This window comes from Loxodonta africana, chromosome 18, assembly GCF_030014295.1.
Source record: "Loxodonta africana isolate mLoxAfr1 chromosome 18, mLoxAfr1.hap2, whole genome shotgun sequence".
In the NCBI taxonomy this organism is placed as follows: Eukaryota; Metazoa; Chordata; class Mammalia; order Proboscidea; family Elephantidae; genus Loxodonta; species Loxodonta africana.
In genome coordinates, this window is record NC_087359.1 from 30,097,322 (window position 1) to 30,109,419 (window position 12,098).

The 12,098-nt window shown below is 46.0% G+C and overlaps 1 protein-coding gene and 1 non-coding gene across 4 annotated transcripts in view; both read right to left on the bottom strand.

Moving 5' to 3' along the window:
• Nucleotides 1-12,098, bottom strand: part of ITGB3 (integrin subunit beta 3) — a 53,635-nt gene that overhangs the window by 18,289 nt on the left and 23,248 nt on the right. For 2 of the 3 annotated variants that reach the window (XM_064270968.1, XM_064270969.1), the window contains exons 3-10: nt 11,055-11,250; nt 9,973-10,225; nt 7,898-8,060; nt 7,121-7,282; nt 5,286-5,381; nt 4,752-4,841; nt 3,180-3,319; nt 1,466-1,890 (exon numbers count right to left, since the gene is read on the bottom strand). In XM_064270968.1, coding sequence (XP_064127038.1) covers nt 1,466-1,890; nt 3,180-3,319; nt 4,752-4,841; nt 5,286-5,381; nt 7,121-7,282; nt 7,898-8,060; nt 9,973-10,225; nt 11,055-11,250 — 1,525 coding nt within the window. The remainder of the gene's footprint in view (nt 1-1,465; nt 1,891-3,179; nt 3,320-4,751; nt 4,842-5,285; nt 5,382-7,120; nt 7,283-7,897; nt 8,061-9,972; nt 10,226-11,054; nt 11,251-12,098) is intronic. The other variant, XM_064270970.1, reaches the window with a different exon arrangement.
• Nucleotides 6,037-6,173, bottom strand: LOC111751819 (small nucleolar RNA SNORA15). Its single transcript, XR_002786900.2, has one exon. It is a non-coding gene; the product is annotated as a small nucleolar RNA SNORA15 (small nucleolar RNA).

Here is a 12,098-nt window from a genome sequence, read left to right on the forward strand (position 1 = left end):
CTTCTCTCCCCAAAACTCTATGATATCTCTTTCCTCTAATCTCTCTCTCAAACTCTCTTGGCATGAATAAAGAAAACAATGTGTAAATAATAAAAAGGAGTTCTTTCATATTATTTTGGCATGCTTTAGAACACAGAGGATTACCTTTCTAATCAAGCTTTTCCAATCAAGACTGATGTTAACATTAAAGTGAACATCTCTGTGGATTAGCTCAGCTGTCAGAACCCAATGCTAATGAAGCCGATTGGGTCAGGGATTTGATCACCGTAAGAGCCAATTAAAATCTCTCTGTTGCACTGGGCATAGAATATACTCATAACCCAATCCAACCAACGTGCCAATGTCTGCCATCAATCTGTGTCACAAGAGGTATTAAGCCACAGTAGTTATAGCCCAGCAAAAAATCTATCTCCAGTGCCCCAGGAACAACTCAAACTGCCTATTTTCCCTCTGACAGTGTTGTCTGTATGTCTGCACATAACAAGACTACATTAAAATTAGTTCAACTCTCCTAGCTGGGGAAGTACCCAGTGAATGGTCTTTGGGGCAATGAGAAACCTGCCTGGGATTATCAGTGGGCCTCAAGATTTTACTGAAGTTCGTAATGAGAAGAACAACTCAGCATCCCAAAGGGTAGAAAGGCTCAAAGTGGTAATCCTCAGTCTGCTGGCTGGGAATCTCTATGGTACTATCCTAAAAAACTTTCTGCAATCTTGAAATGTTCTATATCTGCACTACTCAATACGGTAGCCACCAGCCACATGCGACAGTTTAGCAAAAGAGGAACAGAATTTTTAATTTAATTTTGATGAAATTAAATGTTATAGCCATATACAGCTACCATATTGGACAGCACAGATTTAGAATCCAAAAAAGTATTGGTGGTAGTAACAGTAAGAATCAAATAGTGCTAACATTTAACAAGAGCTTACTATTTGCCAGGCATTGTTCTAAGTATATTATATCTAACTATATACATATATGCTACTATTTTCCAAGTCTCTTGTAATGAAAAGATAAATTCATATAAAATTTTTACTAACTTTAGTATACTTTCTGATATCATGTATTTTCTAAATCTATAAGTACTAAGAAATATAATTACTATCAATCAGCGATTTTTTTTAACCTTAAAAAGGGGTTGGTTCTTATACTCAAAAGATTAGGAATCAGAGACTTGAAAAAATCAGCAAAGGGAGCAGATAAAAGAAAAAAGCAATGTTCACCTTGAGGTTTCCCTGCTCCTTCCCCTGCTGTTCTGGAGCACTGTGGAAGTAGAGGACATTTCACCTTTCTCGTACCCCCACAAGCAAGGACACGGGAGTGTTTTTGTTCTGCCATTGGAGTGGAACACCATCCACTAACCTCTGTCCCCTAGGCGTTCCTGTGTGCCCACCTCAAGCCGTTGGCCTGCTTCCAGAGTATGTGTGTAACAGGGACCAGTGGATCATGCAGTTCCACTCACCCGAGCACATCTCCCCCTTGTATCGGACACAGGAGAAGTCATCACACTCGCAGTATTTGCCCGTGATCTTGCCAAAGTCACTGCTGTGGCAGACACACTGGCCACACAGGCACTCTCCGCGCTGGCTGCAGAGGGGCTGGCCCCCCCGGGGGCTGCACTCATCCTGCTGGGAGGGGCGGTAGTCCTCCTCTGAGCACTCGCACTGGGTCCCCAGCCAGCCAGGCTCACAGCGGCACACACCACACTCGAAGGTCCCATTGCCATTGTTGCAGCGGGGGCTGTGAGGCTGGGCCTGGGCCTGGCAGGCACAGTCACAGTCGAAGGTGACCTGGACGGTGAGGCTGTCTTTGAAGCCCACAGGCTTGATGGTGAAGGACTTCTCCTTCTCCTGAGGGCAGCCACGTACCTTGGCCTCAATGCTGAAGCTCACCTGGATGAAAAGCAAGATCTCATATAGACAAGGGTGGGCGCTGGAGGAAAAGCAGCCATCCTGGCCCTACCAAGGAGTACCCAGTCTCATCCTTCCAGGATCTGAGGTTCCTCAGCCTTCCTACTACCAAAGGCTACAAAGCAATACAAGTGCACTGGACAGTTGTGCGGTCATGATATATCTGGCTGGGTTCAGCAGCACAGCTTACAGTCATAAAATAAAGAGCTGCTTTTTAAATCCACATGTGAAATAGGCCGGCCCAAGCAAAACAGAGCCTGTCATCTTGTGAATACTCTGCTCTGGCCAACTAACTGCACTGATTACACAATATCGGCAAGACACACAAAGCACTATTTTGCACCACACAATGTCACACAGTGGCCAACCCAGGCTTAGGATCTAATGTCCAATGTCCCATCATATTTCATCACTCATGCAAGCAAGCACGTTGCAGGCCAACGATTCTTGCATGGGGTGTGTGTAAGCATGCCCAGGAACTCCCTTGCCCTCTGTACCCACCCACCCCTCTCCTCTTAGGCAAAAGCAAAGAATAAATCAATAAGGAAAGCCCTGGAGGGACCCCAGGGGCAAAACGAACATATGCATGTTTCAGTTCCTTGAGGGCAAGTATTTGCTGTTGTGCCTTCAGTGGCTAGGACAATGCCTGGCACATATTGTTGTTGTTGTTAGGGGCTGTCTAGTCGATTTCGACTCATAGCGACCCCATGTCACAGAGTATAACTGCCCAATAGGGTTTTCTAGGCTGTAATCTTTACAGAAGCAGATCACCAGGTCTTTCTCCCGCACAGCTGCTGGGTGGGTTCGAATCACCAACCTCTCGGTTAGCAGCCAAGTACTCGACCGTTGTGCCACCAGGGCTCCATGCCTGGCACATAGTCTCAATAAATATTTATGGAATAGATGACACTGCCATTTTACATTGGTCATGTGAGGGAAAAAGGCATTGCCTCGGGGGAGGGCTGGGGACTGGTTAGGGGCTGAAGGTTAGAAATATTTTCATTTGCAATCAGCTCTGCGTAAACAAACATAGGCATACTAACTGTAAATTAAAAAAAAAAAAACCCTGAAAGTAAAGCTCACTTAACAGATAGAGAGGAGTTCTGGGCAACAGAAGCCTCAGAGGAAAAGGTTGGCAGCTCCGTTACATCTAACTTGTGATGACCTTCAGGAAGAAGATACAAGGAAGGAAGGGGGTGGCGGTTTCCACAAATCTCTGGAGCACAGGCAGGGTCAGAGCTGCAGGTTCACCCCAGCCCAGCCCACCTCACCGTGTCTCCAATCTTGAGTCCAACACAAGACTTGAGGCCTGGGATGACCTCGTTGTCGAGGCACGTGGCGTTGAAGGATAGAGACAACTCCTCAGGGAGGTCACGCACTTCCAGCTCTACTTTAGAGCGGATTTTCTAAGCAGAAGAGGACGAAAAGAAGGCAAGGGATTGGGCTGAGAGGAAATATACTTGAGCCAGTTCTGTCCCAAGCCCTAGACTCACCCTGGCTGTGCCAGATGCTGAGGTTTACCTGGAAGCCTGTAGAGTACTTCAGGGGCTTCTGTTTCCTGCTCTATTTCCTGTCCAGGAAACTGCTCCCTCTCCCGGTCCCCATTTCTATCAAGGTGAGTGTGGATAAAATCTAAACCAGCAACACCCTCTTGCAGGCCTCACGGGTGCACAAAGTGGGGGTGCTCTTGGGTAGTAACTGTCTAATTTTTATTGAGCCTTGCCTTCCCCATGAATCAGCTCCTTCTTTTTCCCTATTGCTGAGCCCATTGTTCCGTCACTCTGAACCCCACCATCTCAGAGCCCCGCTCTCTTCTCATCTAACCACAATTCCCAGCCACATCCCCTCTCTCCTTTCCACCTCCTCTAAACTCCCTACCCCTTGTCCCTGCTATCCTCTGGCATTCCTTTCTGAGACATTTCTTCATTGGAAGGCTGCATCCCCCTTCAGTGCTGGCCACTGCCTGACCTCTGGGGAAATAAGAGAAAGGCAGTGGGGTACAATTAATTACTTTTGTGTGTGGCCTTTCTAGCCATGGTCTTGTAACTCCCACCCAGGTGATTGTGTGATAGGGTAATTGTGGCCTACAAAGGGGATTGGTCAGTTTTGCCTTAAAAGAGAGCCAATTCCAAAGCAGGGAGGAGGAGCCCGCCACGCCACCGCCACCGCCACCGCCACCGCCACCGCCACCGCCACCGCCACCGCCACCGCCACCGCCACCGCCACCGCCACCGCCACCGCCACCGCCACCGCCACCGCCACCGCCACCGCCACCGCCACGGAAGTAGAGACCAAGAGGAGACACCTGGCAGCAGGCGAGGGCAAGGTGGGCTTCTCAGCCCGTGGAGAGAGAAAGCTGAGTTGCCTTTGGGCGAGGGCCTAGGGCCAGGGAGAAGTGTGTCTATGAGCATGGCTGGGAAGAAGCAGTCCTGATGAAAGAACTATATCCCTGAGCCTGAATTGTAAATGTTACTTCCCTAATAAACCCCATAATTTTGAGTATGGTCTAGTGAGTTCTCTGTGGCCATTACAATGTATTATCGAACCCAGTAGAGAGTGCTGTGGGAGGCATGTTTGGTGTCAGAGTTGGTAAAGATAGCCAAAAGAGGAGGTGTGCCTGACCTCAGCCTCATAGGAATCAGTCTTGGGCAGTTGACCTTGGTTCTCCTTTCTCCTTGTGGGGTTGGAGGAGGTCAGACACTACCCCTAAGCTGTTGTTACAGTGGCAGTAAAGCCATGCGGTAGACTGGAAGCCAGTACCCTCAAATTTGAGCCCTTCTGGGAAATACTAAGTGAGATGAACTCTCAGCAGGTCTATTCCCCACTGAAGGCACTCACCCCATAGGCGTCAACGATGAGCTGGAGGACGTTGCTGGAGTCTTTGGAGAGAACCCCCACTGTGGTCCCTGGGATAAGTTCACTGTAATTCTGGAAAGGAAAATAAAGATGCCCAGGACTTACCAGAGGAAGGTGGTGGTCTCCAAAGGCCCTCCCCAAATCAGATTGAAGGTTTTGAAATGAAGATTAGGAAAAAGCATTGAATATTTCACTTGTCACTACCAGTAATTTTTCAGCCCTGAGCAAAAGTATAAAGAACCTTTCATACCTCACACCCCACTAAATTACTGCCCCTCCAGCACTGAGAATACCAACACACCCCTCCTTATAGGGTCACGGTTGGAGGAGAGAGGCCCACAGAGAAGAATCTTTAGCTCCTGGGAAACGGGTTGGAAGAAGGGCTTTCCTGGTTGGGGATCATGAACAATGCTGCCATGGGACAATCATCCAAGTGCAGACTCCCCTGGACTGGCTTCCTGGTTCAGGTCCACCCATCATAGGCCCCACTCCAGGAAGCCCCAAAGGTATGGTCACCTGGTAGAGATTGACTACATTTTCAGTCACTGCAAAGATTAAATTGATGTTTTTTTGGGACAGTTTCTCAGTCATCAGCCCCAGGGAGGGATAATCCTTAAAAAAAAAAAAAAAAAAAAAGAATTGGAGGTTAGTAGAGAAACCTGGTGGTGCTCAGCTTCTAACCAGAAGGCTGGTAGTTCAAACCCACCCAGCAGCTCCATGGGAAGAAGACCTGGTAATTTACTCCTGTAAAGATTACAGCCTAGAAAACCCTGTGAGGCAGTTACATGGGGTCACCGTGAGTCAAAATTGACTTGATAGCACCTAACAACAACAGAGAAATCCACATAGTATTCCTGGATCCCAAGTCTCAGAACTTAGCTGACTCAGGCTGTGGGCCAGACAGTGGTAGTACTTAAACCTTTTCACCCCATGATCAAAGTAGGGCAAGAAGGTAAGTAGCAGCTCCTCTGGTACCAAACCCAATTGCGAACTTCGGGGACAGATGAAGAGTTACAGACTGATGGTGCCAAAATTGAGCACCTTATTCTTCCTACTCTAATTCAATGCATTAACACTTAGGAGCAGATTCCACTGGACAAGCATGGGGCTGGGTCTCACTGTTTTTCAAAGTCATTAATTTATTGAGCGTTCACTATGACCACAGCAACTTCAATATTGCATTTGGAAGCCATAATACAAGCAACTAGCATATCAAATAGCAGAACAGTTCAATTTAATCAGCATCGAGCAGCTCTTGAAAGCTATTATTTGTATTCACCTTTAATAATGATATGCCATGAAAAACTTAGAATACATCATGATCATTTTAAAGGGCAGACAGTACTTTTGCACGGTGTCTGGCTGTGTAATTACTAATAAAAAGAGCACAGTATCCAGCCATGCCTAAGTTCTCATTGTTTTGAAGTTACTAAGAAATACCTTGGCCTGGGTACTCATGATCCTCCCCCATGTGGTCTCAACTTTCCAACCATTCACTCACCACTCTCCCAAGTTCACTTACCACTGACCTGGAACACTCCCTTTCTCCCATCTGGAGTGGCATCCTTCCTTAGGACACAGCTCAAGTCTCACCTCCAGGAAGCCTTCCTTGACCATCCCAGCTCATGATGAGCTTTCCTCTGAGTACCTACAGCCATTAGTGACTGTGCCACCCATTTGGCACTAATCATGTATCCCGTGAAGGGGCAGATTAACTAGTAAGCATGGTATGCACGGGCTTAATTGTGTTTACTTACTGATCTGTCATGAACAATTTCACATGGGTTTCACCACATCATTATATGAAATCTCACATATCAACTAAATCATCCTTTAGCCTTCTTTTCATCAAGATAAATGGCTCTGATCGCTTTAACTTTTCCTTATGAGACGTGCTCTCTATGTTTTTGATGATCTTTATCCTTTTTTCCTCTACCTTCTTCCAATAACCACAAGTGAGGACAGTATTCCAAGAAGGGGATAATCAGGGCAGAGTAGAGAGGAAAGGCTTCTTCCCAGCTGAACCTGTGAAAGTCCTTTGGGTTTGTTCTGGATGCCATGATGCTATTACTGGTGCTGGTGGAGGTGGAGCTGACAATGACCACTGTCAGGGCCATTGATATGCGAGAAGATTTCTTATAAGAATGTGGTGATACCCATGTGAAATTGCTCATGACAGATTAGTAAGTAAAAACAGGGCCATTGCCAATGCTTGTGCAGGTTATACCCTGGATGAGGGTTCCAGTTGGGGAGGGCAAGTTGAAACTGGGTCCTACACCCTGCCCAGGGGAAGCGCTGCCATTTTCACGTTCATAAAGAATAGGGACCAGAGACGGTGCCAGAGATCTCACCATGGTAGTGGATGCAGAGTAATGGTTGTCACTGCCAATGTGGCACTGCCCATCATTGGGTTGGACAATTCCTGCCAGCCTTCCATCCAGTGCTATATGAGTTTTGGCATCAGTGGTAAACACCAGCAAGTGAGATGCATCGTTTCTCCAACCAATCTTTTCCTGTTTAAAAAAAGGCAAAGGAGATAAAGCAATTTTAGTCATGCATTGGTAGAAAACAAAGACTCAAGACCTCCCCGCCTGAAGGGCTGGACAAGTTTTCTTGGCGAAGGGCCTCAGTCCTAGTCCTTAGAACCCAAACTGGTGCCTTGCAACTCAAGGGTTTATGTTATCTTAGAAAACAGTCTCACAGCTGATTAGTTCAAATAGCTGAATGATACCCTTTTCAATTACACACATAATTCTTCCAATGACAGTCATATCGTCCATCTAGAAACCCACCTGTACCCGCAAACCTGGGCTGGGCTAAAAGAAATTCCATCTCAACATCTGCCCACCTTCTTTAGGTTACGTCAACCCAGCTTTGACTTGGAAATACTTCCAGAGAAGGTGGGAAGATGCTCTCCCCAGAAAATATCTGTGACCACTGAGGTTCAACGAATGTCAGCTCTGGCCAGGGAGTGAATACAAGCAGAGGTGGCTATTGCTCATACCTACCCACAGCTTTGTTCCATTCCTTTCTCCAACTTCACACCAGAAATCTCCAGGGTTGAGCCACTACCTTCCCATTTTTGTCTATGCCAGCCACACCTGGTACACCAAGCCATCCATACTCACATCACATACTGTAGCCTGCATGATGGCATCAAAGCCACCCTCTGGGGCATCTCGGTTTCGTGACACATTCTGCTTCTTCACCTCCTCATTGAAGCGGGTCACCTGGTCAGTTAGTGTCAGCACGTGTTTGTAGCCAAACATGGGCAAGCAGGTGGTCTTCATACTGGGGAGGAATGGGAGACAATTTAGGCACACTCTGATGGAAAAGGTAGAATAGGGAATGGAAAGGAAAGGAAGTATAGTGGTATGCTCAGGCCAGTTCTATACATATAACCCAGCCAGTTTAGCCTCCAAACTTCAAATTACCTGAGTCATCACATCAACCTTTCCTCCAGTTAGTCTAGGGGGATAAGAGAATGAGCTGTGAAAACAGGCTCCTTGGATTCAAATCCCAATCCCACCATTTATTAGTCATGGGAATTTACGCAAGCTCCTTAAACCTAAACTTTAAAAAGGGGACAATATTAGCACATGTATCTCCTAAGAGTTGTTGTGAGGCTTAAAGGAGTTAATATGTGTAAAGCACTTAGAAAAAGCTCTAACTGTTGTTGCTAGCATCTTATACTTAACACTTCTCTAAAGCAACACTAACACAACAATAAAGCAAAAGTTTATCAAGAAGTTAATGCTTTTGAACCATCAATAAATCGCTAAATTAGGCCAACAGGGGCATTTCTGTACCCTAATGGCTTATTTGTTAATTGATGACTGGTGTCTTTATTGGGGAACCTTACAACCCCAACAGAAGGTTAAAAGCCACATCACATAACTTTGAAAACTAAAGAGTAAATTCACACCTTGTCAGGCTCAATAATAACCGTCATTTTAAATTATTACAATCCATGGATTTGTGCAGTCTCCACCAACTACGTAAATAATAAGTCATTCAGTTATAAGCCAAGGGGTCAACAGAAACAGTCTATCAATTTACAGACTATTAAAGGCTTCAATGTCATTTACATTCTTTTACATTCCTCTAGGACTTAATTCCTTGGATTTTCACCTTGTAGATTACACCTGTTGGATTACACCTCAATGTAAAGAAAACAAAAATCCTCACAACTGGACCAATGAGCAACATCATGATAAACGGAGAAAAGATTGAAGTTGTCAAGGATTTCATTTTACTTGGATCCACAGTCAACAGCCATGGAAGCAGCAGTCAAGAAATCAAGAGGCATTTCACTGGATAAATCTGCTGCAAAGGACCTCTTCAAAGTGCTGAAGAGCAACGATGTCACCCCGAAGACTAAGGTGCGCCTGACCCAAGCCACGGTATTTTCAATCGCATCATACGCATGTGAAAGCTGGACAATGAATAAGGAAGACCGAAGAAGAGTTGACGCCTTTGAATTGCGGTGCTGGCGAAGAATATTGAATATACCATGGACTGCCAAAAGAACGAACTAATCTGTCTTGGAAGAAGTGCAGGCAGAATGCTCCTTAGAGGCAAGGATGGTGAGATTGCGTCTTACATACTTTGGACATGTCGTCAGGAGGGATCAGTCCCTGGAGAAGGACATTGTGCTTGGCAGAGTACAGGGTCAGCGGAAAAGAGGAAGACCCTCAACGAGGTGGATTGACACGGTGGATGCAACAATGAGTTCAAGTATAACAACAATTGTAAGGATGGCACAGGACCGGGCAGTGTTTCATTCTGTTGTGCATAGGGTCGCTATGAGTCGGAATCGACTCGACAGCACCTAACAACAAAAACAACAACAACGGGGCTCCTCCCTTGATGATGAGAAGGAAGATGATGAGAACAATAGAATCAATCCTTTTGAAATTATAATTCTTCTGTTTATTGATCCATAAGTTTCTCTCTACTTCTTACCTCATTTCTCTAATGACTTTCTCTTTCCAGGTCTCCAAGCAGCCTTGGACTCTACTGACACAACACTCCAGATCAATGGACTAGCCCATTTGCCACGAAGATAAAAGTAGAGAGGAGATATGGTTTGGCCAGCAGGCAGCCAACAAAGCTGCCCAAGAGCTAGAAATAGGTGCTAGGACTTGGTCCTGCCTGGGACAATAGAGAAGGGTGCTGCCCCCGCTTCCAGAGAGAGACTTACTCATAGCAAGGGTTTTTGAGGGCCTCTGGTGGAGAAATGTACATGTATGGTGACACAGGTTTGTCCACAAAGGCCCCGAAGCCAATACGCAGGTTGCTGGTGAGTTTGCGCATCTGGGAAGCCAGGTTTGTACCCAGGCTCTGGATGCTCCATAGATCATCCTTCATAGAGTAGGACAGGTCCATCAAGTAGTAGATGTCCACAGGGTAATCCTCCACCTGCCGCACTTGGACGGAGAAATTCTTCGAATCGTCTGGAAGACAGCAGGATGTTAGTTCTTCTCTTCTCCCTCTGAGACTTGATCAGTGGATTTAGATGCAGTTGGGACTAAGTAACAGCTTGATCAAACCAGACCTGAAAGTTCTCAGATCCTTCTCTCTCCTTGCAAACTCTATTCCTCTTCCAATCTCTTGACCTTCCTATACTTACCCTTTTCCTTCCCATTCTAAAATTTTCCACCCTCTCTAAATCCCCATCTGTCTAAACCTCGGGGTCTCAAGCTACTCCCACCCTGGGTCATAGAGATTTTAGCAGTTACTACACTTCAGGCTCTGTAAAAGGCAAGAATTGAGTCCACCCCTCTCTGAACATGCCTTGCACATAGTAGGTACTCAATGCTTAAAAAAACCTGTCTCTTACCCTAATCCTGCCTCCAACTGCAGATCCTCTGCCCCCATGTTTCTGCCTCAATCTCACATGGAAAAAGGGGCTGACAAACTGCATTCTCATTCTATATCTAATTTGAATCTCAACACAAAGCTGTAAGGTAGGTAAAAACAGGCATTGCTGGAAAGAAGTAACAAACATTTTTTGAGTACCTACTATGTCAGGAGAGTTAAGTAATTTGCCCGAGGTCAAATAGCTAATATATGGTGGAATCAACATTCAACTCAGATCTCCAGCTTCAAATTCCAATACCTTCCATTTTCTTCCATTCTCCTGCCCACGTCTCCCCACCCCTATCCTTTTTTTCCCACCCCATATCCTTTCTGAGCTGCTTCCCTAAGACAACTTCCTGCTCACACCTTGTGCCCTGTGCCCACCTGTATGGGGTCCCTCCTTGAGATGAACCCCATCCCTACCTGGTCGTAGCCGAAGCGCAATCTTCTGGGGAGTGACTTGAGTAACCTGGGAGCTGTCTCCAGAGCCCTTGTCACTGAGGGGTCTATCCTCCAGTACACGGGCCTCACTGATCGGAAACTCGATGGACTCCAGGGCACAGTTGTCTTTCAGCAGGTTCTCCTTCAAGTTACAGCGAGCCGTACCCACAGGCAGAGCCTATAACACAGGAGGTCAAGAAGAAACACTATGGTTAGAGCTCTGGTGGCCCTCTACCTCCTGCAGTCCCTGCTACCTCCCAATGGCCTAGAGTTTACCCAGCCCTCTGGAGCTCAACCACTATAAATGAACTGATGTGACCTTCCTAGGATAATCCCTAGGCAACAGAAGGGGGGAAATGAGACATCAGGAAAGCTGAATGAGTGCCTGTTCATGGATTGGTAGCTAGGGTGTTTTGGATCCTTGATCAAAACATCAAAGCAATTTCTTTGAGCCTCAGTTTCCTCACTTGTAAGACAAACGGGTGAGATGACATGGTGTTTTCTGTCCCTTCATGGTGTTTTCTAACAGGAGTAAGATGCCTGTTAGACTCAGATTTTATGTAAACTGTGAAATGCAACCCATTTATGAGTCCCAAAATCAATTTAGTGGATCTCACCATCATTTTATTAAATAAAATGCAATCGAATCAAATAAAAAATATCAAAGCACACACGCAGTAAAAGTAAATATTGTTTCATGAAATGTTTGTATAATGGGAGTGGAGTATAACGTGTACAATACATTTCTTTATACAGGTCAGGGTCAAAACGGTTTGGTAGCTGCTGTGTTAGTCACTGGCTAGGCTGTCAGAGTCACGAGAGCAGAGGCTGTGTGTGTCTTGGTCCCGCTCTATTCCCAGCACCCAGCCCAGGGCTTAGCACAAGGGAGACAGGAGAAGGAAGTATCAGAAGGCAGTGAAGAGTCAGAATTTAGAGTTTGGGAGCACACTGGCCAAGACTAAATCCTAGCTCTGCTTATTTTGTTGTTGTTGGTTGCCACAGAGTCAGCTCCAACTCATCGTACTC